The sequence below is a fragment of the Trachinotus anak genome, unplaced genomic scaffold (assembly GCF_046630095.1).
Source record: "Trachinotus anak isolate AG129_WGS33_773 ecotype Australia unplaced genomic scaffold, CSIRO_AGI_Tana_v1 ptg000012l, whole genome shotgun sequence".
NCBI lineage: Eukaryota > Metazoa > Chordata > Actinopteri > Carangiformes > Carangidae > Trachinotus > Trachinotus anak.
This window is the reverse complement of record NW_027273863.1, coordinates 14,377,175-14,403,297: the sequence shown is the minus strand read 5'-3', so window position 1 is coordinate 14,403,297 and position 26,123 is coordinate 14,377,175. Positions and strand designations below refer to the sequence as shown.

Sequence of the window (26,123 nt, the reverse complement as noted above, 5' to 3'; positions counted from 1 at the left end):
TCTTCATCCTGGACCCAATCATGTATCTTGCATTTCTCCCTTGGGTGCAGGGTTCATCTGTACCTGTCACTTGTGACAGATGACCTGATAGAGCTCTGTCTGTTGCAAACCCCCGCTTGCATCTTGCTGATAAAGACACATCGTCACCCGATATGCACATATTCCTGGACTCATTCCTATTCTGACAAACAGCGTTGTGTTCTCTATTCATATCCTTGCACCACTGCCCTTCCCTGAGCTCTAAGAGGAGCTGTTCTGAGAAGCATACCAAGTACAGCGGTATGCATCTATGGGATCCACAGGGAGGAGCGCCGGAGGAGGAGTGTTGGGGGCCTTTGAGTCACTTTGCCAGGGACAGGTAGACGTCTGGCTGAAGGTCAAGATCAGAGCTGGGCTATGGACATAAAGGTTTGATGGCATCATGGGACGAGGTTGTGAACTGAGTTTAGATTGTACGCCCGCACTGCACAGAAGCGCACACAAAGAAACACTAATGCACATCTGCTCACATGCTCACTTGCACACAGTCACATAAATCCTGTGAATGTGTCTGTTCGGGTTTAGACCTCTGTTCTATGATGTTGTCAAGCCTAATCTTTGTTGCAAAGTGCTCCTCACAGAAAAAAAAGCAATAACAACACACTATCTGGGATTATTTGCTCCTTGCAATCCACATAGAGATGTCTGGAATTTACTTTATTTATTGATCAGTTTATGATTGATCAATTTAATTCAGGAGGTAGGGACACTGGTTAGGCAGGCACTCTTAGATAAGCCAAAACCTAAACTGATGCTTTCATTATCTCCACAGTATTGAATAATAAATCCAGCTTTCTCTACACAACAAGAGAACTATATATGCTTTAGGCAATTACCCTGAAAATGCTGATGTGTCTGCTTTTGAAAGACCAAAATGCACACTATCATTGGGATTTTTAAATTCTGATATTAACCAGTGTCCCTTTCACTTTGTCTGTGCCATAAATCTTAGACTTAATTAGTGATTTTGTTTTGACATCAGCTCTTGAAATGCTTTAATGGCAGCTCACGTTCTCAATGTTGCCAAATCAGCAAGAGGTGACAAACGGAGGAAATTTGTAAATGGATGTAAACAGTGCTCTACAGGAAAGTAAATAAGTAAAGAAATTCGTGCATTGTTAAGCTTCTGCCAGTATGATAAAACACTGCATCACCTCTGTGCTCTACAGCAATAACAGTGCTGACCTTCTACACTAATTGCAATTACTGTGACTTACTGTGAGCCAGCAATGTCCATGATCATAGGAGTGTATGTCATGGCTGTAAATGTGACAAAAATGAATGCAGAAGATGACCAATCAGGGGCCTGTTTAAAGGACCCAGGGGAAATGTCATGGCACAAAATCAGCTTGTTAACAGCAGTGGCTATAACTACAACCAGCATGTATTGTGTTAGCTCAAAAGACTTTATTATTCCCCAGTTTGGTCACCCAAGCAATTATTCTCTCAGATGAAACGTTATCTCCTGTTGTGTGCCTGGAAATATTAACTGTATTTCATCTCTAACCTCACTTTAGAGTATGGCTACACATGTTGGCCTGATTAACACAGTAAAATCCTGTATGTGCAGCTGTTCTCATTTGTTCTTGTGTTTTTTAATTAGCTTTTTAAAAAATTTTTTTTATCTTTTTATTGTCTCATCTTCTGACTTTACTGCCTACCTTTAACGAAGTGCAGCTCTTTATCAACTCTTGCTGTCGCTGTGGGTTTGTTGTCTGCGTGCAAATCAAACGTAAAATATGAGCTGAAGCCTGGCAGCCATTAGTGATAAACTGCTGCAGCTGCAGGGGGGAAGACTTACTTTAAACGGGTCCATGAGTCACAGTTGAAAAGAAATTCTGCTGACTTTAAATATAAGTATTTATGAATCGCTGTGAAACCTCAAACCACTTCCTTCCACAGGGTATAAAACATACCGCTGTCCATGAAATAATAGGCATCCCAACTTTACTTTATTCACTTTCCCCATGAATAATTGGCAAGGTCATATTGAAATAGTGCACATTTTGCTCATGAATGTTAAATTAAATCCCAACTTCCATAGCTGTGAAGTGTAAAATGTGAGGCGCTGTTCTGCAATATGATAGTGCCTTGATGACCTTGCACTGCATATGTCTTCCATGCTCACACCGCCTGAGCATCTCGATTTCACACATAAGCCAAATGCTGGACAGCAGCATCAATACAAGCCATGATTCAGCTCCTGAGTCCATAACTGACTGGGGATTGACTGTGGCTCGGCTTGTGATTCACTGCTCTTGGAGCCCTCCGTGAACCATTTTTAATGAATGAGTTATGAATGTTTTGCTGTTGGTGCTGTCTGTGCCGGTCTTCTGGAGCTACGCTGCCTCTTTCCTCTGGCTTGTGTTGTATTCAGTTGAGCAGATGAGATTAAGGAGGGAGAAATATCACTGCTCCTAAAACCATTTTATTCCCTCTTTCACATGACTCCATGCTGTGGTTTGGTTAAACAAACTGGTTACTCAGTTTCAGCCTTGGGGTTCAATACACGAGGCACAAACTCTACATAAATAAAGCAGCAGTGTTGCCCATGCCAGGCTTCTGTCCTGTTAGCATGGCTTGGTAGGCGTGTGTGTGTGTGTGTGTGTGTGTGTGTGTGTGTATGTGTGTGTGTGTGTGTGTGTGTGTGTGTGTGTGTGTGTGTGTGTGTGTGTGTGTGTGTAGCAGAGGGGTTGTATTTTATGATGTGGAAGACAGGCAGCATAAATATTACTTGGGCTTAATCACAACCCAACTGCAAAGCCGGCTTGAATTGATCCATTTCTTGGTAATATGTGCACGCACTCCAATTGGGAAAACACACACCTACTTACACACACACACACACACACACACACACACACTCAAAAGAAAAAAATGCCTAATAGGCAGTATTGGTACTGATGTGCTGAGGAGAAATTTGTGTTTATTGTTTATATATACAGTGTGTGTGCATCTGTGTGTGTGTGTGTGAGTATGTGTGCTTTTGTGTGTGTGTGTGTGTGTGTGTGTGTGTCTAATCCACTTACACTATTGGACTCTCCACCTTTGCTGAGAAAAGTCTTGTTGAGAGTTTACGTGTGTGAGAGAGGGAGTAAATGAGCAAGGGAGCGAGCCAGGGAGGGAGGGATAAGTAGTGTTTGGAGCAGCCTGCACTGCCCCCCTCCCCCCGACCCTCCCATCCCACCCTGTCCCCCCCTGTGGAGGCGATGCCAGTGCCTGTGTGATTGATTCACCCTGGAGAGGAGAGAGGGAGGCGTTCTGGTCGGGCTCCTGGACCCCTGGTTCATCCTCTCCCTTAGCTGTAGGGGAGGGAGGGAGAGGAGAGGAGGAGGAGGAGGGGGGAGTGGGGGGGGTGGGTGGGTGGGTGGGTGGGGGGGAACTTCTCAGACACCTCCAGCAGCCCCAACTTCACAGCACAAAGGTGTGAGCACAGCGAAGGGGGGAAGGCAAGTGGCACTTTTCACCATGTCTGTCCTCATAGCCACCCAGCTGAAGATAGACACCAGCACTCCTTCCAGAAGGGTAAGGGGCCCCTTTTTAGCATGCACGGCACGCTGTGGGGGGATGTCTGTGTTTATGGGTGAGCCTCCTGCTCCTGACAGAAAAGGCTGCTGGCTGTTTCTGATAGCAGCTGGACAGGCAGGGAGGGAGTGGCAGGTCCCGATGCCCCCTCTGAGGATCTTGATGGACAAACGCTTCGTCCGTTTAATTTCCTTTCAAGCGCTGACTTCTAATGAATGGTTGGTAACATATGTTGTGCTGAATGCTTAGTGTCTCATTGTAATTCTTTGTGATGTGTTGCCATCTAATGACTTCAGTGAGAACTGACCATCGTGGGGAAAAGTTGGATAGAAGTACGCATGCACTGTGTTATGAGAGATATGGATATTTCTAAATGATTGGTTTGTATTCCTCGCTGGCATGTTCTGCATTTAAACATTTGTTCATGTGAAAATCCATAAGATGGCTCTGAGGTCAGCTAATTGCTCAGCTTTGACTAAATGCTGACTTGATGCTGTTCTCATGCTTGCATGCAAATGGACTGTGAGGGGGATTGATGAAGAGTAGAAGTTTAGGATAACTTTTGTTGATCTCAAGCAATTAAAGTGATAAAGTATAAAAACAGACACAATTATTTGAAGTTTCTTGTTATTAGATAAAGGAAAGGCTGAATCTGTCTCCAGCAGAGAAACACTTACATGTACAATGTTCTCTGCGATTGAGAGGGTCTTTGCTGCACTTAAGATCACAACAGTGCATGTGAATGATGCTGTAAGGAATATTAATGGCCAAAGAGGTTTTACAGTGCATTTTGAGGCAACAGAAAAACCATGCAACCAATAACTGAAAAAAAAGAGCGGGAGAGGCAGAGTAGTTTAGATCATTTCTCATGTGATAAGCTCTTTTCTCATTTCATTCACCACATCCCCTTTTCAGTCCTTGTTTTGCCCCACACACCACACGCAAACACACATGCGACAATAAATTTTTTGAGACACGCTCCCTGGTTCAGTTTCTCCGCTGCCTATCTCCCTACTTCCTTCTTCCTCCTCCTCCTCCTCCTCTTCCTCATCATCTGCTGCAAACACAATCCACAATTGTAGTCTGCTGCTCCCCTCAAACGTAGCCACAGTCTATTCTGCCACATCAGCTGACATAAAACTCCATTTCCTCAGTGACTTATCTGCTGCCATTTCAATTACTGCTCACTACATGGCTTCCCTTCATCTGTAATGTACTGGAAGATTCAGCACTCATTCTCTGTAGAAGATAATATGCCAGCTCCAATGGGCAACATGCTCAGCTAGTTTGAGTCATGGAAAGCAGAAGTTGAAATTTACACAGTGAAAAATGGGTTTCGAGTGAGGAAAAACTGAGAACCTACTAGAATATTAACATTTTTGTGAATTTATGGGAGGATTTTCATAAAAAATTCATATCTATCTATCTATCCATCTATCTTATCTTATCTTTCTTATCACTATTTGAGGTTCCCATGTTTAGAAACTACAGTTCCCATAATTTGGGGGCTCTAAACAGGAAGTATTCTACAGTATAATATCACCAGTGAGTCAGATGCGGGTCACAATTTGAACCTCATTTTTTAGATAATTGTTTTTACACTTAGGCAAACTGGCACTGTTGAAAGTATGCTGAGTTAGCTATCAGCAGTTTGTGTTTGCAGTGTAGCTCTGGATGTACAGAATGGACATCAACAATGGACATCAGAGGTGATACCACATCTGAAAGTGTAAGTTACACTGAATCAAAAATTATTTGTAGTATGTCTGCGTGCTCAGATTTGACTGAGAAGTGAGATTTCCAACGATAAGTGAACCAGACGGGCGCTACTGATTGTAACGTAACTTAAATGCCTCCATGAATTATGTGCATCACAGCCGCTGCTGCTGGTGTTGACCATGTTGGTAAGAGGGGCAAATCAGTGTGGACACAAAATAACAAAATCCTATTGTTTTATAGAAGATAGCCTGCAGCTATCTCTTTCACCTCATGCTCTCACATCTCTTTCCCGCGTCCTCCTTCGACTCGCCCGTGCTCCCATGTGGAAGTGCTTTGAAAACCTCAGGTCCAGAAGTGTTATGATGATTTATATTGTATAATTCCTGCTTTAAGGCTAGTTCTGATAATTGAACAAATTCAATGCACACGACTAATTTTAAATGGACCTATGATTATTTCAATTCCATACAAGAGCAGAATACTCACAGCCCAGTAATGGACTGGCTCGAGAAACATCCTTAAGATAAAATACACGTGTCCAGTCCACAGCAGAGCTGGGCACGTAATCCAACACAAGCAGCAGGGTGATAAAGAAACTTGTTGCCATGGTTGGCAATTCTCAGCATCAAGGGAAATCATTAATGTCCAGCTAATACCAAATGGAAAATTGTGCAAAAATGCGATTATGCTGGACTGTAACTAAATCCATTCTGTTACATGCATGTAGAGAGGCGCAGTCGTTACCTTGTTCAGCTGAGTGATGTCTAGAGGAAATTAGATATTACTGCGCTCCCACTACACATTGATTGATCTGTTTGCTCTTCCATCCAATTAATTTCATTGTGGTATGTAGCATGCTGATGGAAACAAGTCGACTTGTAGTGACATTTCGCTTAATGCAAATGCATTAATGTGTGCATTTAAAGTGAATTACATGATATTATGAATCATGTACAAATGTGGCTGTAGTGTGACACAGAACTGCACCTCAAGCCATTCACCCCCCTTATACGTCTGTTTTAAATGTTCTTAAACAAGAAAATAGCATAAATTGGCTCAATAATACTTTATACATTTTCTCAAGGTCAACAGTTACTTTATTTGTTAAAGCTTAAGCAGAAAAGAGCACCACTTTCTTTTGCATGCCGCATGACAGCTTTCTTGATTTCAGTCTTTCCTGCTAACAGAACTGACAGAAAGTTACTGTATCTTTTACACAGAGGTGGGATTTTACCTGCAGGCTGCCTCAGAGTATGCCAGCTCTCCATGTAGCACACACCGATCATTAGTATTTTGGCATTATTTCATGTCGGCAATGAGGAGAAAGTAAATGGCTTCCCTCTGGGTCTCAAATAATAAAATAACATCCGTGCATTTTCAGGTTGTAAATTTTCTGGTAACTTTTGTGCATAAATCCCTCATGAACATCAAAAGTAAACTCACCCTTGGGAGTGTATTGCATAGCAGAGCCTAATGGGCATCATGTCATTTGGATTATAATGCATCTGTTATGTCCCATATCACACCCGAAGTAAGTTTTAACTTGTACTAGCTCCAGCAGCTCCATCAGCTACCCGCAGAGGTATTATGTATGCTCCAACTATCATCACCATTATAGCTGTTATTAAACGCCTCTCCGAATTTGTACCACCTATAATGCAGGGCTTGACTGCAGCAATGTTTGCGAAAGGCGTAGCTCCAGTCAGCTGTTGTATCTGCAAGGAGGCGATATGGGGAGTCAAGCTGAGCCCAGGCTCCCCGGCAGGGTCCTGAGGGGAGCGTTAAAGCAGCCAGGCAGTTCACAATAGCTCCCCAACAAGGTGAGGGAGATTAGAAAACATCTATCAGACAGGCTGAGATGGATGTCAAGTGACTTGGACCTATTTCCCCTGGGGTGTGCAGACCCGGGAAAGGCATTTATGAACTAGAGAAACAAATGATGACAGGGACGGAAACGAGCCACTGTGGAAGAGGAGGCCGCTGGAAGCCCAGATGTTCAACCCACAACATAAATCTCTGCTGAAAGTCCAATTAACAAGCATGCAAAAGCATCAAACCAAGTTGTGATTCAATTAATTTATGAACAGTATTCACAGTCAAAGAAAAATTGATTTTACAACAAGAAGCGAAGGAGGGATGTGGATTAACTTTAATTAGGTAAAGGCAGTGATCTCCTATGTCCTTGTTTTTGAATAAATGACCAAACCTTTTGAAATCAATGTTCTGTATTCCAAATACATATCCTATTATAAAGGTTACATTCATAATTCAGGCCATGAATCAATGAGCCTCCGGCAGCACTTTCAGAGTTAAGATGACTCACCATTTGGAAAAAAATTTAATTGAAACCTACTCTTTGTTCAGAGTTGAATACAGAATATTTCCATTTCTGCTGTTGTAGTCACTGACCTTGATTACTCTTACACTGTAAATCATTATGAAATGAACTTGATTTCACTACTTGACATATGCAAAGAAGTGGCGCTCAGCAGAATATGTAGGGGGCTGTTTTGAGCTATGCTGTAGTGCTGCTTTGAAGTTGTACTACCCCTGTGAAGATGACCTATTTCCCAGAAATACAGCTCAGGCCCTGGCGGAGTGATAGTTTGAGCTGTCACGGTGGGAGGCTGAGGGGTGTTCGCCTGTGGCATTCATGACAGGGATGGCACTTTCACTCAAGACCCCCTTTTTCCACCCTCGCCACCACATATAAGCCAATATTCTGCATTTACCAGAGAGCAGCATTGCTGTGGCCTTATATGAGCACTTCAAGCTTGAAATCACTTGCAATGTAGTGTATGAGCTGAATACCACTTGTGAGTGTGAACTGACTGATAATGTGCGATAGAAGGAGGGAAGACGCATAAATTAAGGGGAGGAACAGACACTGTGGTGGTTTGGATTATTGCTGTTAGATGGGATTTAAAGAAAAGTATTTATGAGGCTTGAAAATGCTGAAGGGGGGTTTATGTCAGTTAGCATAAACATCAAAGATAATTTTCCTTTCATTTTATCCTGTTGTGGGAGTAAAACATTCGCAAAATATTTGTGAGTGCATTTTCTGGATGTTTTGAGAGAAATGGAAAGAATCTATCGGGTTATTGATCTCTACTTAAGCTTCGCGTCATTCACTCGATTTGAGAGATCTGAGGCTTTGAGCAACAAGAGCAAAAACACAAGAATATCTGTTGTTTCACATGCGGAGCAGAGTTCTCTGGAGGTGTGTGGTCAGCCTGCCCTAATGCAGTGCGCCACGGAGAGGCACTCGAGATCCGTCCTGGGACCGTGTGCGATCATTTATAAATGTATGGCCCCGTTCATGAAATCATAAATGAGTGCGACTTGTCGGCGCAGTGGTCCCAGGTGAAGGTGAATTCAGGTGAAACCTGTGCAGTGATGGCGCATGTTTGCGCGTAAAACGGCACAGACTCACACATGGAGAGGGGTGCTGCATGACAGTAAGCGCTAGAGTACAGCTCCTCTCAGTGCTGGTCACTTCTCATGCAGAGCGCGTCTGCGGAGAGTACACCGCCGGGCTCTCTGCGTCCTCCACACTCTCCATGCGTGAGGAAGGAGGAAAACACAGAGGCGAAAGTGTGGACACGTTATCTATTGCTCTTTTGTTTAGTGGACAATCGCTGCGGGAGGGGGGTCTGGTGGGGAATCGAATATTTTGATCGGAGACTCGGCGCATCCGCCTGCTATCTTGGCTGTGAGGAGGCATCGGGAAACTGAAGAGGGCAGACAACGTGTTGTGAATACAGAAGAGAGCAACTATTGACACCTACAGTCCACCAGTCTGCTGTGCGCCTGGACAGAGCGAAAAGGACATCGGCGCGAAAGGACTCCGCTTTATATCGGTCTATCACTTCAGGCTGTGACTCATCCACTATCCATCTATCCATAGAGGCTTATTTACTTAGTATCTTCACCCCATCTTTTTTTTTTTTTTTTTTTTTTTGTGCTCCATCCCGGAGGTGAAAGCTGGCTGTCTGCCATCGGCTCGCTTCGAAGCGCACAGAAAACCAATAGATCTGCCAAAAAAAAAACCAACAAAAAAACAAAAACAAATCAGGCGATATCCGTCTGTGGCTCTGTCATGCTGTAAGTTGTTCCACCTGGACTGGACCTATATTATGGCTTCGTTGTATCAGAGATTCACAGGGAAGATCAATACGACCAATTCCTTCCCGCACCCACCTGAGGCCAGCCATCTCCTCGGTGGACAGGTCGCAGACGAGGAAAACGCAGCGAAGACCACTCAGCAACTCGTCGATGGCAGACCTCACGTCCAGTATCGCAAAAAATGCTTGAGGGAGGATGAGGATGTAAGACACTTATTCTTTACTTGCCAACACCCCCCCCCCCTCCCCCACCACCACCACCACCACCACCCCTTTATGAAAAATATCCAGATGTGTAGTTTGGATAATTCCCTTAGAAAGAACACACTCAGACAAATGCACACTTGCACAGGCCTGTATAGTCTATCCCTGGGGGATGTGGAAGCTCTCTCATTGGTTTCACTTTTACAGGTTGTCCAAGAAAGTTTTGCAAGGCTGATTCTTATTCAAACTCAGCTGCATGTTTGCTTGAATTGATGTTGTGTGTGGCTGGATTGCAATGTTTTTTTTTTTGTTTTTTGTTTTTTATGTCAACCTGTTTTTAAATACACCTAAAAGTGGCTTGGCGTGGTCGCTGTCTGTATGTTTTGTCCAACATGAACATCGCCATCTGATTTTGCAGAGCTGATGATGGGATACTCTGGAGTTTTTTGTGTGTCTGTCTGCAGGGAGACCGTTGCTTTTACTGTGGCGCTGTCTGTGGTGCTGAAATTGCAAAGATCACACACATTGTGGCAAGACCGGGATGTAATGTCTGTCACATCACTCGGAGGTTCACAAAGCGACCTTCTGTAGCATTGATTTTAGTTTAATGCTGGTCACCATCTTGGCTGTAAGACTATTGGAGCCAGAAAATAAAAATCTGGTTGAGACAGAGGGAAGAAACCCGTGTGGCAGAGTAGGCCTCTTCCTCTTGGAAGAGTGTTAACATCCTCAAGACCAAACACCAACTCCAGAAGCCTTTGTCTTGATACTTCTAGTTGTCTGGTGTGTATATTTTTTGGAAAGAAATCCTATTTTCTATTTTTTTTTTTTTTTCATTGCTAGAATCAAGCAACAATGAGGAGACTGGGCGTTCCTACCTAGCCCAGCTGGATTGTGCTCAGCTTTGGTTCATTGTGTTTTCAGGATTTGTCATTGGTACGTTATCGCTGTTGTAATTATTCTCATGCTGTATAAAGCAAAATGTGTTACTGAAAACCTTATACTTTAGACCAGTCAGCAGCAGATTCTCTGAGCCAAAGAGAAATAACCAACACATGAAATCAGTTGCTTTTTTTGCGGTTGATTCGCCCGGAAACTTGTATCCTCTCTGCCTCCCTACAGGCCTGGTGAAGCGACTTGTTTACACATGTGTTGCTTGTTGCAGATGACACCAGTTCAAACCTCCAGCAAACACCAGTATACTTCAATGGCCTTTTATCTTCAAAGGGCTGCCAACACTGCGATGATCCTCTGAATTATTGATATCTGTCACATTGAGAATCAAGCGATAAGTTTGGCAAGAGCCTGAGCGCTCACACTGCCTGGGCTGTCAACAACAACACCAAGCCTCTGTGTTCATTTTATGAGGCACTTGTTATGAGGAAAAATACAAAATCATGACAGTTAAACCTTGGGGTTGCATTTTTAGAGTGTTACCAGCTGTTATTGTACTGCTGGATATCCAACATATTTATTAGCTTTGCACTGTTAACCTTGAGGTCACCTTTCATCCTGATGTCCCCCTGAGTCGTGCTGAAGCATGAAATTGCCTTTTGCCTCAGGAGAAGGGCAGACCATTTCAAGGAATGTTATTTCCAACCCCTCCCTCCTCCAGTAAAAGTTTGAATGAGCTATTGTTGTGTGCATTTATTTTACAGAGGAAAAGGGTAAAAAATTGACTTGGAGATAGGCATGTGTTTATTTTCAATCATCCACATATTTACCTGCACAGTTTTTCAGCGTGTTTCTAAAATCCTACAGTTCCAGGTGCAGGCTGATAAAAAAAAATGGAGAGGATTAGATATTTTTTGTAAACAACTGTTTAATTTGTTTACTGCGGCATTTTTCTGAGCCCACAAAATGCAGGCGCTGCATCTTTGTTTGTAGAAGAGGTGAGTGTGTTGTAGGATTGATTAATTATTCCTGTGCTCTGTGTGCAAGCATCAGTATTTTGTGGTGTAGTTTGAGTCACAGAGGGGGATATCATCCTCGCTAGCCTTTACTGCAAATTGAAACCCTCATTTCCCTAATTGTTGTTTCATGTAAATATTCAATTTGTTGTGATTTTACCTTGAGACTGGTGCCTAACGACATCTTCATGACCTCCCCTGTATTGATTTTTCCTGTATGGACAGATAGCAGCAGAGAAAACGTAAACACTTATCTTTTTTTTTCATGTTGTGGTAATGAAAAATGACACGTGACTCTGCAGCAGTCATAGTCAACACACTGTATGTCCAGTGACAAAATATTGATTCATGCAGTTTTTCTTTGAACTGTGAAACATGGCTGAAAACATAAATATAACCCTAACCCTAACTTCCAGTTCGATTAAATTTTTGTAATTCAAAAAAATTTTAGTAGCTTTTTCAACAGATTGTGATGCAACAGCCAACGACATCTCAAAGAACAGATAACAGAACAAATCTCTGGGGATAGCAGCTAATATCAATAAAATAAGACAAACCAGTGAACATAAAAAATACAAATGAAATGTGATGTAAATACAACACTGTACTTTTTACAATAAAACAGTAGGGATATTAGCTGTTTCATTTCCTTCTTTATTTCAATAACAAAAAAAAAATTAGACCTAACTTGAAACTTGAAATTTCCTTTAAAATTATTAGAGATTTAAAGTAGGCACTGTCTGTCATTTATTTTAACCATTCTGTAAAAGCAGTCTGTCTGACTTTTCTAGTTGCAGAGAACAATAAAGAAAATAAGACTTAGACTCCCTGTTTTTCAAACTTTGTTCATTTCAAAGTGAAATTCCTCATCATCCTCCATTGTGGAGTCTTATATTTCTAGGATTTGATTAATTAAAAAGTCTCTGCTAAGGGAGGCTGTGTTTCTAGATGTATGATCTTGTCAGTTTTTTAAATGAGTTTAACATTTTACTGATTACAGTATAGCTAATTAAGGCAAATAACAGCTCCCTCCCTCAAGCTACATCTCAAAGCGTTCAACACCTACTTTACTTTTAATCACTGATTTCAGCTACAGGCTCATATCAGTTGATATGTTTATACTTGATTATATAATATTGATTTTTATCCTGGCATTTAGTATATATCATGAGCAAACATAACATTTTTACTCAACATGGCTAAAATTTGCTACTTGCTTATTATGATGTGAGTGATAGCAACTGTGAATTCATATGTAACTATAAGCAGGAGACTGTAGCGATAACCTCATTTCCCACAGCGGCAGCATAATCTGAGACATGCATGCTGCTCTTTAATGCAGCAGTCATTTTCTCTCCTCCTAGGCAACAGATTTTTTGATTAAAAACGCGCTGGAAAAAAATGTTTTAATTTTACTCTTGATCGGCTGTTTCTGCGTAAAATTTCCTAAGCCTGTACACCAGTGTTCTTATAACATAGAAAGAGTGTGATACGCTCCCTGAGGATGCTGGTGGCAAAGAAATGGTTTTGAAACAGCTAGGTTACACAAGCTTTATCTCTGGGGAGGAACACAAAGATCTATGAGCTCCATGATTTCTTTTTAGAGATTACTGGAGTGTTTTTTTCAGTGTAACCCTTGCATTTTATGATGTATTTCCAGCCTTTAAAGCATTATTATACCTGCATGTTTGTCATCTTTTAATTAACTTAAGTTTCATGTTAGTAAAACTGTACTTTATCAAAGGTAAATTCCCTGTCTGCATAATTTTGTTATCCCGGTTTGGATCTTGGGGAATTAGAGTTCAAAAGAAGTACATCATAAATCACCCAGACTGTGTGACTTAAGTGTAAAATTTAATTCACATTAGTACACTTTTGCTGACACATACACACACACACACACACACACACACACCGTCTATGCTGATATGCACTTAACTGTGCCTTCTACTTAGAGATACTCCAGATCTGAGTTAGACAGTTTGGCCCGGTTCCCAAGTCTTAGTTTAGCTCTGTGCTACAGCCTTTGTCTTTAAGGTCCGGTGCTTGTATAAATCAGCCAGACGGAGCTCAACAGGAACAGCCAGATAAAAGAAAGAGAGCAGCAAGATATTATAGGCTGTCCTCATTATCTCTGTGGCCAGGCTAATTGTATGCTCCAGGTGATGGCTGCTTACTGAGGGCTGCCTCTGGCCTTATTACCTGCTGCAATCAAATGATGATGTGTCCTGAGATAACCCCTCCCCTCTTATAACACAGGCGGTGCAAAAAGCCAGAATGTGCACTTTAAGTGCATGTGCTCTATGGACATAAGATGCTGTTCAGTTTTTTGGGGGGATCTTTATGGCTTTGTTTGCATTTGGACGATCACAGGAAGTCAGGGGAAAGAGAGAGGAGGAATGATGTACAACAGATGTCCTTGGTAAGATTCAAACCACCAGTGTAGCCGTTCAAGATTTGAGTGTGGCAGTCATAAGGAAGGTGCTGTGGTCCCATTTTACCTATTGTTTTATCTGACAATTTCACTTGTGTCTTTTGTCCTACCTTACTCACACAAACACACACAGCAGGGAAAACAAGGTGCAAACACAACATTAGCATATCATCACTCTAAATTGATATGGGGAAATTGTTAGCAAACAGTTGCATATTAACACATCCAGCAGCATTAGAATTTATTTTGTGCCATATTTGTGTCGATATGCACATATACACGAGTCGTATATTCACTCTCCTTTTAGCTCTGCTTTGGTCTTCACCAACTCCTGAGGGAAATATCTGGTCCTTTAGCTTCTAAACGCTCCACTGTTTTCACCAGCTCGTTGCTAACTGTGTGTATGTTAATGGTTCGGGGCGGGTTGTGTGATGAGAGGTGTGAGACTGAACCATAACAGTAAAGCTGCAGGACATCACACCTAAGCAATAAGCTGAAAGACTGTAAAATGCTTCATAGACCTAAGAGGAACTGCAGCGTCAAGCGCAAACTCTCCTCAGGTTCGTTAATATGAGCGTTAATAAAAAACATATAGACTGCAGCAGGTTGAAGGACCTGGATCATAAAGCTAATCTCAGAACGGAATAATCTGGGCTGAAATGCAAGATGCAAATGATGCTTCATACAAGGCAGCAAATTAAAAACCAAACCTTAAAGGCTATATAAAGGTAAAGAAAAGACAAAGTGGGTATTATTAAACATAAAGTAAATCAAATAAATTACATTTAAAGAGAATTAAGGAAAAAAGCCCAGTGCAAGTCACTGACCATTCAAACCAGTATAAAGCAAAGGCCACACAAGGCAAATCTGCTGTCACCCAGTGCAGCTCCTCCCCTCAGGACAGCACAGCATCCTCAGCAGGACCTCTTGCTCGGCGTTACCATGGTTGCAAAGGTGGAGAGGGTAAGGCAGTAAGCTCTGGGAGCGCGCACACATACACACACACACACACACACACACACTGCTGCTGCTCGCTGGTGGCTCTGTCTGCCATCTGGAGATGACGCAGGTCTCACACTGCACACTGAGCGTCCTCAGTTGCCGGTGTCACGCAGTACGCTACGTCCACCGCAACAGGCATGACGTGTTTGTTTTTTCCCTTTCAATCAGAAAACAGTTGCTTCCCTTCGGCTCCTGATGAATATGAGCTTCTATTCTTGTCTCGGTGTCACGGTTGGCTGCTGCTGACAGACCTCTTCACTATTGACCCGTTATTATTTATTTATTTATTTATTTATTTTTTGCTCCTCTGTTCCCAAAGGGCTTCTCAACAGGTCATCCATCCCCCGCCCAGCACCTCAACCCTCTGTTGACACACCATCGATCATCCTCATCCCTCTCTTCACGCTGCCCTACCCCCCTCCATGCGAATCCACAGACCTGTCAACAGCACGTCAGCAGGCCGCCTCTGCTGCCTTGCTGTGAGACTGTCCCTCTTCCTCTTGATGATTTACTGTATTATTACACAAGCTGACAGTGGTATTAGTCAGTGCTTAAATACAGAGAAGCTTTATTACCCCATGATGAGATGAGGATCCTACTGAACAGCTGATGCTGAGCTACAGTCTCTTGCGGTAGCTTTATTTGCTCTGAAGATTTAAACACAACTTCTGCTGCCATTAAGCCTCCATTTGGGCATTTTGATTTTCAGTTTTATTCACATTGCGCTTTTAATCCTTTACACTTTTAACAGAAATTTACATTTTAACAGCCACTATAATCTGTGTGGTCAAAATTTTGCTGATTAAATATACATGCGGCAAAAAAAAAAAAAAAAAAAAAAATCTACCCCTTTTGTCAGCCTTTGTTTTTGATCTTCTGCTTCTGGATGGGAATCACATCCTCACTAGCTCAAGAGCAGCACTCCACAGATGTAACTTCACTGTGAATCTTAAAGATTTCTGCTGCTTTTAACAAGTTTATGAGTGTGCAGCTAAATATAACTGTCTCTTAACCCAGCTTGTTCCCATTTTCTTTTTTCCTTGTGTTCGTGTCTCTGTTTTTTGTTTTGTTTTTTTTTATTTTTTATTTATAACTTCATTTTTTATTTTCAGTGTTTTCCTTTTGAGAATTAGCTTTACTCGTTGCATGGATGATGATCAGCAGTGCAGCTCCTGTTAAGACAGGAGGAAAGAGCAAGGTATGGTACATCAAGCATTAGTTCATTTCACTGTCTGCTATTTGTCAAAACTACAAAGTTTTTATTCAGTGTCATTTCATTGATGTTTTAAACACCAAAGATGCAGGAAAACATTTTTTTAATCATATTTCCATGCACTGTGTCTGTTTTGCCACTAGAGACTGTTGTGTTCCAGTCATTGTGCCAACTCTACACTGTACAGTACTGTACACATATGTGAGCTGAGGCTTTAGTTCTTGTGAAAATACCATATTAATAAGGGAATGTGCCATCTGTACCAAAACAGCAAAAAAGGACAAACACAACCTCTGTAGTGATAACCAACCAACTGGCACAGCTAAAAATGTCTCATCCACATCCAAGAAGAGGAAGATAAAAGTCACCTCTCATTAGGATTGGAAAGGTTATACGGTCACCTAGCAACATCAGCCACATTGAGGGATTGCTCTGACCTGTAAAGACCTTTTTCTGATGGAGAAAGATCAAGAAAAGAATCATCAGTGGCGATGCCTAATTGCAACATTTAATTCAAGAGAGCGGAAAAGATCGCATTATCATGTTGGTTGCACAGGGTATGTAGTGAAACCACAGGGTGCATTTCAGCGGCCAGCGGCTGCGGTGTGCTCTGTTGATGTGCCTTTGAGCAAGGCACCAGAGCCTCCCCTTTACACGACTGCGTGCTAAAATCTAGACTCTCGTCTTCTGCTATTGTGCAGCAGCACGTCACACTCACAGATGTTAGTTCTTCTAATGAAAAAAGAAAATTACTCCAAAATAAATCATCAATAATGGAAACAGATCTTTAAAGCAAGTGAAGGAAATTTCTGCTACAACCTTTCTGTCAGTTGGAATTAGAGCAACAGAGTGGAGCTACCATCTCTCCCGAGTCCTCTCGCAGTCTTTTTCTGGGCTGAGACCAGGCAGCAGTAATCTGTTGTGTCACACGGGCAGATTCTCTTATCGACCCTGCCATGATACAGCAGCGACACACCCATGGGAGACACATGCACACAGACACACAACCACGTAATTTAACTGCTACGTAAAACACACGCAGAATTTGAAAAGAAAGGCAACCCTGCAGAGTCAACAGGGTCATATTACAGCATAGAAGCAACAAGTTAGCGTGTGTACATTTGATGCAACAGTGTCACTCCAGAGAAATATAAAGTTTTTGATTCTGTTAGATCTCTGTCCTGATGCGGTGACTGTGCTTCAATTCAAAATCTTGAGGCTGAGAATGAGCTGTTGAGCCATGTCAACATTTTTTGTCTTTGCAGCAATACCCTTGGCCCCATTGGCTCATGCACATAGAGAGATAGTGGAGCTGTGAAAGAATACAATCTAAGCTAACAAGCTGCTGGTAGTGGTTTCATATTAACTGTACAGACTTGCATTTGTCTTCTCATCTAACTGTTGGCAAGAAAATACATACACGTAATTCTGAAAATGTCCAACTATTCCATAAAGCACCGCTCTGTGAATGATTTAATAGTCCATATAACTGCAACAAAATGACATTAATCATGAATGAAATGAGTATAATGAGGACTATACTCTGAATATATGCAACATGTACACGCAAATGCTGTACACTTGTGCAGCTCTAGTAGATACCGTATGATGATATCTTGTAGACCTTGTCACTACATAAAAAGGCACAGATGTAACTAATAACATTGACAAGGGCTGTGTTGCATCAAGACATGCCAGTGATCCATGCCATTGAGTCAACATGCACAATACCAGGACCCTGGAGCTTTAACGCTTGACTGAAAGGCAGCCATCATGATTGTAGTTAGTTACACCTGTGTTTGACAAGCCAAAAATGTCTGCTGTGACACAGCTCTGCCAGTATTGGTTCACTCACAAAATGTTGCCTCGACTAAGCAGGCCTTCTCCTGCCTCCGGGCTCTGGTTTAGTCTTCTGATGAATAACACATGAGATAGGTTTTCACGTTGCATCCTTGCCAGACCTCCTGTGTGCATTCTAGTCTGGCAGCCAGCGACAGAAGAGAAAAGTTTTGTCCCTGCAGTCATGAAGGTGAGGTTTCTAGCTTGTTACTTCTGCTCAGCATGAAGTTGGCTTCAGCACAGAGTAACAAGTTGTTTGCTGCGTCTCAGCTCTGAATTAGTGGTGTATTGTGTGTGTGAGTGTGTATATCCACTGACTTACTTCTTGTGTACAGGCACATGTAGGTCGTTGTCACTCTGGAAGGCTTTCTCTGTCAGGCACATTCAGTATTGCAGAGCTTTCTCTGCATGTACATCATCATCATCTCCAGTCAATATTTCTTTCCTGTTCCTCTAAGCCAGGAGTCAGGAGTCTGAATGAACCCAGAGCTCTGGGAACGCGGGGAAGAACATTGCTTTTCCCCGAGCTGAGAGTCGAGTGCTGACTTCTCTGATGATGTTCAGTGTGGAGCTCACATGGAGCAGAACAGAGATGGGGGAGATAATGATTGTTTGATGTAGCAGAGGTGGAGAGAACGGGAAGCGCTATTGAGTGATTTGCTATTCTGAAGCTGGCAGCCTGTCAAATACTGTACCCCACCAAAGACAGGAAAGCCAAAGCGTGATGATTGATGTTGCTCCTCTCACCAGAATGGCTGTTGCATCATGGGAATACAGAGACTTTATTGCTGGATGTGTTTAAGAAGGCATCTGGCTGTGCTCACATTATGGTTGATGCTTTGAGACAAACATACTCATTTTATTGGCTTCAATCTGAATAACAGCTGATTTGATTTTGGTGGGGATCTGATTCTGGACATTGTTTGTGTGACCTCTAATTCTTTAGAGCAAAGAAACTTACATATAAACCTACTTAATAGATTTCTTGGCCTCTTGGGGGCAGCAGAACAGGCTATGAACACAACAGTGACATCTTATCATTTTATAAAGTTAAGTTGCTAACATGTTAACAAACATGCAATATTCATTCTCTTTTTAGCTGTGTTTAGGTCTCGACCAACTCCTGAGGGAAATATCTGGTCCTTTCAACTTTGATGAAATTGGTGGAACCAAACCAAAACAGTATATTGTGGGCTGAAAAGCCAAAACAATGAGCTGAAAGATGCTAAAAATGTTGAGTGATAATTCACTATGGATGACATCTTTCACATTCCACAAAGAATATTTATGTTATAAATCTAAAAATATTGATTTGTGCAGCTTTAAGTTATCAGCATGACATCTGTGAGTGCAACATCATTTGTAGAAGTTCGCGCTTATTAAGTGATTTTTACTTCACCGAGGCCAGTGTCTTTCTGCCTGCATCACTCACAAGTAAAAGAAACTCAACACGGAGAATACAGCAGCTCACATCTCACAATTCATTTAACATTCCTGCGAAGCCTTGAAGACACAGATAGTATGTGCATTTAATGATGCCTTACAGGTGTTAGCTTCGTTGGGTCACGGTTATTCATCCATTTGACCTCCCAAAACTTAAAAGAAATTCTAGCCTGCTTCAGCCTGTAGCTGTCCGAGCAGCACTTTTATCAATCTAGAAAGGTGGTGTTGTGGTTAAATTGCTCCGGGGAGAAAAGTAGAAGGGAGGCAGGATAAACAACCCTGGGTAAAAAGCGCCATAAAGTGGCCCAGCTCTGCATGCAGTGTGTAATGCTGATCTGTGCTGAACGGCGAGATTGCAGCTAATGGCCCAGGTAAGTGGTTCAGTGCTGATTGTTGTGAAGGGGGCTGGTCGCTCTGGCTTCATCCCTTCTCCCTCTCTTGTGGGGTTGTTTTCCAGAGATTAGTGTGCCCGTCAGTGGCTGTAAGACACCATGTTCTGTAAGATTCTCCCTCAGTGACCTTACCTCACCTCCTCTGGTGTGACGGCAGCGGTGTCAGGTTCTTGAAGGCCTTCTGGGGTCTCCATGATGACTTGGTCTTTACTTGAGGAAGCAGGGCAGTGTTTCAGTTGGAAAATGCCCATGCCAGCATCCACAGCCACACACACACACACACACACACACACACACACACACACACACTCACAGGGGCATTCGCTTCAACTATAGTGCTGAGATGCTGACCATGGGATTATTCTTACTGAGAGCTGAGGTGTGTCTCGTTTATGGCCAGGTCATTATTCACCGTCTCTCTCTGCATCCACATCCCTCCTCGCTCTCTTTCTAACATTGACACTCATATGCAGCCGCTCCGTCACAATGAAAACACGCAAGTTGTCCCGGGTGGAGAGACTGTGGAAGGTGAGTGTGTTAAATCTTTTTTTAGGGACACACATAACTCGTGTTTGCATTTGTCTAATCTTGAAGCATGTTAGCATCTCTATTCTTTCTAATTATGCTTTTAATCAATCTGTTACTGAGCACTTGAAGGACATTCTCAAAAGAAATTACAAGCTGTTTCAAGGTTTGAGGAAGTGTCAGCACTGTTTATTTATTTATTTAGCTTTCAAATTGTCTGATGAGCACTTCAGATGACAGCCACTGTTGTAAGTTGTTGTTGTTAAGACTTTGCGGCAAAATCATAGTCATTATATACAGAAACTTGTCAGCTGGTAAACTTAATCACCAGTCTGTCTCTAGGGACAGACTGACGGTCAATTCGGTGCTATAAACGTATATTAAATAGCACTGCATTACAGTTTATATAAAATGTCATGATGTGAAATTAATTTTTGATTGAGTCAGTATCAAACTCGCTTTTTTTTTTTTTTTTTTACTGCATATGCATCTCCACCTGTGTGTATAAATGTTATTTGACATGTTTTTTTTTTTCCTGAATGTCATTCTTTATCACTGCAGTGAGATGTAAAATCTAAAACCAGACAAACAGGATCCACTTTAATGCACTTTCCTTAAAGGCATTAACTGTGGTTAAGCAAAGGTTACAGTGTAATGCACAGAGTGCTTCCTCATTCCTATCATGCATCATCAGCTTTTTTACTAAGATACATATTTAATATACACCCTGTAAGACAAAGATGGACCGCAGCTAGGCAAAGATGGATCTCAACCACACAAACACTTGGTATGAAACAACAATTGATGGAATGAGTTAATTAGACTTGCTGATGTTTGTAATCAAGATAAACCTCTCTCGCAAATTTTGCTGAATGTTAAAGCAAAATCAATTTCTTCTCAAAATCAATTTCTTACTTGTGACAAACTCTGCCTCAGTTCAGGATGTACTGAATCTAGTGACTGAATAGACTTGTGTAACTGAAGTGGAAAAAACCTTAAATATTTCACCAAACCGCAAACCTTTTGTACTTATTTAATTACATTTTGGTGAGTCCTGGTTGCCTAGTAGTTTAAGAAACATTCCTGGTTTGAGTTTGACCAAGGACCTTTAAAGTATGTTATTCCCCATCTCATTTTCTTTGTTTCCTGTCACCTCTAGGCTGTCCTCTCTCTAAGAAAGAGAGAGGGCAGCCAATAAAAGTAAAAACAATAATATTCATTAAAAGTAAAAAAAAAAAAAAAAAATCTTACAGATGAAATATTTTTGCAGTGCATTTTTGTGCATTTGTGGTGCATTTACCATTCCTTGGTGTTGGTACACACACTTTGCAGCTCAGCAGGGCATGATGTTTCACTTGATGCTATCAGCGTCACACAGGGAGCGGGAGGCAATATAATGAAACACTGTCTGGCTTTGATAGACTCAGGCTACAGCTTAGCAGCTGATACTGATCTAGTTGGGCGTCATGTCCTGGGGTTTTGTTTTTGTGGCTGCCTTGATGCCTGAAATATGCATTTGCTTTGACATGATACGGGTTTGACATGAGTGTTTCAAAACTGCATCCAAATCCCCTGAGAGCCTGAGCTCTGGCAGAGAGCTGACAGTGCACAAGCTGTCACAATATTTTCACATTTTCTGTGTTTCAAGGATACTGCTATTACTATCACTTGCTGCTACAACCACTGCAACTATTGCTGCTAAGAATAATATAATATTCATTTACAGTTTGCAGCCACTCTAGTGGAGTGGCCACAGACATGGCAACGTCAGTTTGTTGATCCACCACTTTGGTCCAGAACTATCAGATCAGATGTATTGCCATGGAACTTTGTACAGGTGTCCATGTTTGCCTGATGTAGTTTCCTACTGACAATAGCGACCCCCTGCCTTTTCCTCTTTCCCCATCATGATGTTGACATTTGTGGTTTCAGGTGAACTGTCTCAACAACTGCTGCACAGATAGGTTCAGATGTTAATATCTGCCTCACAGTGAAATTGAATAGCTTTGATGGACCCTTGGCTTTTCATCTATTTCCATTATCAGGTCAAAGTCAAATTTCTCCAAAAACTTTATTTATGTTTATGGATTTTGTTTGGTGCTAATAAGCAAATGTTAGCACACTAAATTAACATGGTGAACATGGCAAACATTGTACCTGACATCAGCATGTTGAGCATGTTCAAATGCTGACGTTAACATTTAGCTCCAAGCAAAGTAACAGACATTAGTATGGGTGTAGACACATTCTTTGATGATCAAGTGAAAGGACTGGTTCTCTCTATCAGAACTGCTAGTGACAGATCGTTTTGGTTTTGTTTGATTGAGTTTAAGTACATGGGTGCAGACCCAGATGTCACTCTGAAGCCAAACATTATTGACTTGAATTTGATTCAGGTGGCCATGGATAGCCAGTGTAGGTAGATATGCAGCGGAGTGACGTGTCCTTTTGAATTGATTGAAGACCAGACAGGCTGCCGCATGCTGGACCATCTGTAAGGGTTTCACTGAGCACAGACAAAGGCCTGCCAGAAGAGCATTGAAGTAGTCAAAGCTAGAGATAACCATGTCCTGGACCAAGAGCTGGGTGGCGTCTTGATGTTGTAAAGAGCAAAGCGGTATGACCAAGAGATGGATGCAACATGGTTGGAGAAGGATAACTGGTCATCAAACATGACACCCAGGTTCCTTGCAACCTTAGATGGGGTAAGGGATGAAGAAGCAATTTTGATATCAATATCATGATGAAGAGACTGATTGGCTGACTAGGACTTCTCTCTTTGAGAGGTTTAGTTGAAGGTGGCGTTCCTTCATCCATGCAGATATGTCAGAGTGACAAGCTGAGATATGCGCAGATACCATGGGGTAGTCTGGTGGGAACGACAGGTATAGCTGGATGTCGTCAGGATAGCAGTGGTATGAGAAGCCATGGTATATATAGCAAAGAGGAGGGGTCCCAGAACCAATCCATAGGGGCACTCCTTGGGACACATTTGTAGTTTTTTTTTTTTTGTTAGTTTTTTCGAAATGAAGATTTTAAAGTAGCATTTTATATTTTTCAAACTGTGACCACCACAAACAGAATTCTTTTTACCTCCATAGTTTTGACATGGAGGCAGAAATGTCTAAAAACCTGGGCTAAGAAGGTCAAAACTATTTGCTCTAGAAAAACATGTTTGTTTTGTTTTTTGTTTTTTTTTTGTCATTAGGTTGAAGGAAAGTTGATGATGGTTGAATGACAGTAACACTAGAGAACCTTGATTATTGCTTATTCTGGGAGGGAGCTTATTGGATTTGTCTTTATCACTGTATTTGGATGTACGTGTGTAAGAGAGTTACAAGTTTGTGTGTGTCTGTGTGTGTGTGTGTAAAATGCCTCATTTAGGCCAGAAACACTAATAAAGGGAGATAGGGAGAATAATTAAACATAAACTAGATTGGAAATTTTTAGTTAGTTGGCAGGGGTCCTTGGAGATATGGAGTAGCCTGATGATGAAAACCTTTTCAAACCTGCAGTGAATGAAGCACTATTCATTCAGATGCTTCTAATTTGCTTTTAATCACTCCCCTCAGTATCTCTATGACACCCATTCTTAAGAAGAATAGAAGAACAGCACTGATATATTAATTACCCTTCCTTGTATGTGATTCATTATCATTTGGCCCACTGAATCACATTTTTTTTTACACCTGTGACTTTTGTTTATTTGATGATTTATAACTCCCTGATCTGAATGTACAGCACATGTTGCTGCTAATTCCTTCTTTATTGCCCTTGTGGCTGTGCTTCAGCTCCAACAAATTTCCATAACTACTTGTAGTGTAAACTTTTTTCTTCTTTTCATTTTATAACCCTCTTGTAAGTCATTGATGAGCACACATGAAGTTCATGAGGCTCGTAAGTCTGCTTTATGAGTACTGGATCAGCAGATGGGTTAATGCTCTGTCAATGCATGCTGAGTCACCCTGCCCGTCTTTTATATGTATATATATATATATATATATATATATATATATATATATATATATATATATATATGCCAGCTGCCCATGTGCTATACTTAATGAACAACTTTACTGTTTCCTTGTTGACATAATTTTCACACTGTTGTGTTTTATTATCCGACTAGTTTCTGCTCAGAGAACCAACGCTCAACTTTTGTTTACTCAATTTATTTTAGCTCACAATTCCATAAAGGTGCCTTTGGGTGTTTTTGTGAATTACTGCAATCTTCAAAAGACGCGCTGATGAAAAGACCTCATGAAAGACATTAATGTGTTTTCTCAGTTGCTGTAATTTTCCGCACATTGGTTTAGGATGATTTACATGGCCAATGTGCAGATTTTGATGCTAGAAGACAGTTTTCACATTCATTTGCTGAACTTGCTTCTCTGTGCTGATCTTAAATCTGAGTTTAAAACGTATATAAGTGCAGGATTTGTGACATTACAACTAGTTTGGAAGTCAGTCAGACTAACACAAGTGTAATGTGGAAACTGGAAGCTGGGGGTGCCCTGGTGGCTCACCTGGTAGAGCGCATAGCACAAAGGCTAAGTCCTAACCACAAAGGCCTGGGGTTTGAGTCTCTCTTTCTGACTGTCCTCTCTCTCTCTCTCTCTCTCTCTCTTTCTCTCTCTCTCTCTCTCTCTCTCACTGTGTTTGTCAGAATAAAGGCGAAATAATGCCCAAAAAATAACTTGATAAATAAAAAGACACTGAAAGCTGCACAAGCACCGAAAATGGACTCTGTGTGTGAAATTTTATCCCGTAGTTAAACTTTCTAAATGAACAGATTTTTCATATTCATAGACTCTTTTTTTAATGAGGGGGAAGGAGCTCATAAGATTTTTAATGAGTTAACTGAACTTTTTTTTGTGGAAAAACTCAAAATATCACTCAAAACTGAATATTTTTCTGTCTTGTAACACGTCTGAAGGAGATCATTAAGGAGAATTCATATAAACAAAGCATGACGTTTGTTTGTTTTTTAAATAAACTTAAGGAAAATTAGGTTCCTGCAGCCTTCAGATAAGATTGTAAGTATGTTGGAACCTAAGGTAACAGTGGCAGTAAATGGAGGATTGAGGGTCTGGATGTCCTGGACTATTGACATCTACTGTGGAGACCAAACTGGGGCCACAGCGTGAGCCTCCAACTATAATACTGCTTCCCCTCACACTTGTTTCCTCCATGGGTGCAGTTTTCCCTTGGCAGGGTCCCATTTTGATACCTGAGGCTGCTGTTTTTGTCAAACAATGTGTATAGATCTTTTATTTCTGCTTGAGTTTGAAGGCATTTGCTGAAAAGCCACCACGCTGCTCTGTGTCATGTTGTGCGGACGAGATAATCTTCTTCCTCAGGAGAGAGTCTCAGGTTGAAAGTTCTGCTGTGTGCATAGCGCTGATAGAGCTGTTGGGATCGTGTTGTTTAGGGTTCGCAGGAGCGAAATATCGTGGGTTGCTGCATATGAGATTATTTCTATGGGGCACACGGCAACACAGTAGAGTGTAAAAAGAAACTATAGTCATGAACCTGAGTCACTCAAAGTAGGGGATGTGAAACTGCCACATAAATGCAACTTGGGGGAAAAATGAGTAAATAAAAATCAAATTTATCCTCAATTCCTTTGTTTATCAAAAAGCACTGTATAATGTCTAGAAAAAGAATATTTTGTTTTGGGTCTTCAAAATATATAAAATGCAGTTCAAGTAGTAATTTAAATGGTGAATGAACATTTGTAGCATTTGTACTAAA

General features: G+C 41.5%; 1 protein-coding gene across 3 annotated transcripts in view; it reads left to right on the top strand.

Moving 5' to 3' along the window:
- LOC139629109 (A-type potassium channel modulatory protein DPP6-like) overlaps positions 1-26,123 on the top strand; it is a 74,120-nt gene that overhangs the window by 4,496 nt on the left and 43,501 nt on the right. The window contains exon 1 of one of the 3 annotated variants that reach the window (XM_071491499.1): positions 3,493-3,564. The exons of 1 other annotated variant lie outside the window; for it this stretch is intronic. In XM_071491499.1, coding sequence (XP_071347600.1) covers positions 3,508-3,564 — 57 coding nt within the window. In that variant the 5' untranslated portion in view covers positions 3,493-3,507. Of the gene's footprint in view, positions 1-3,492; positions 3,565-8,660; positions 9,612-26,123 lie in introns of those variants that run through there. One more of the 3 variants, XM_071491496.1, reaches the window with a different exon arrangement.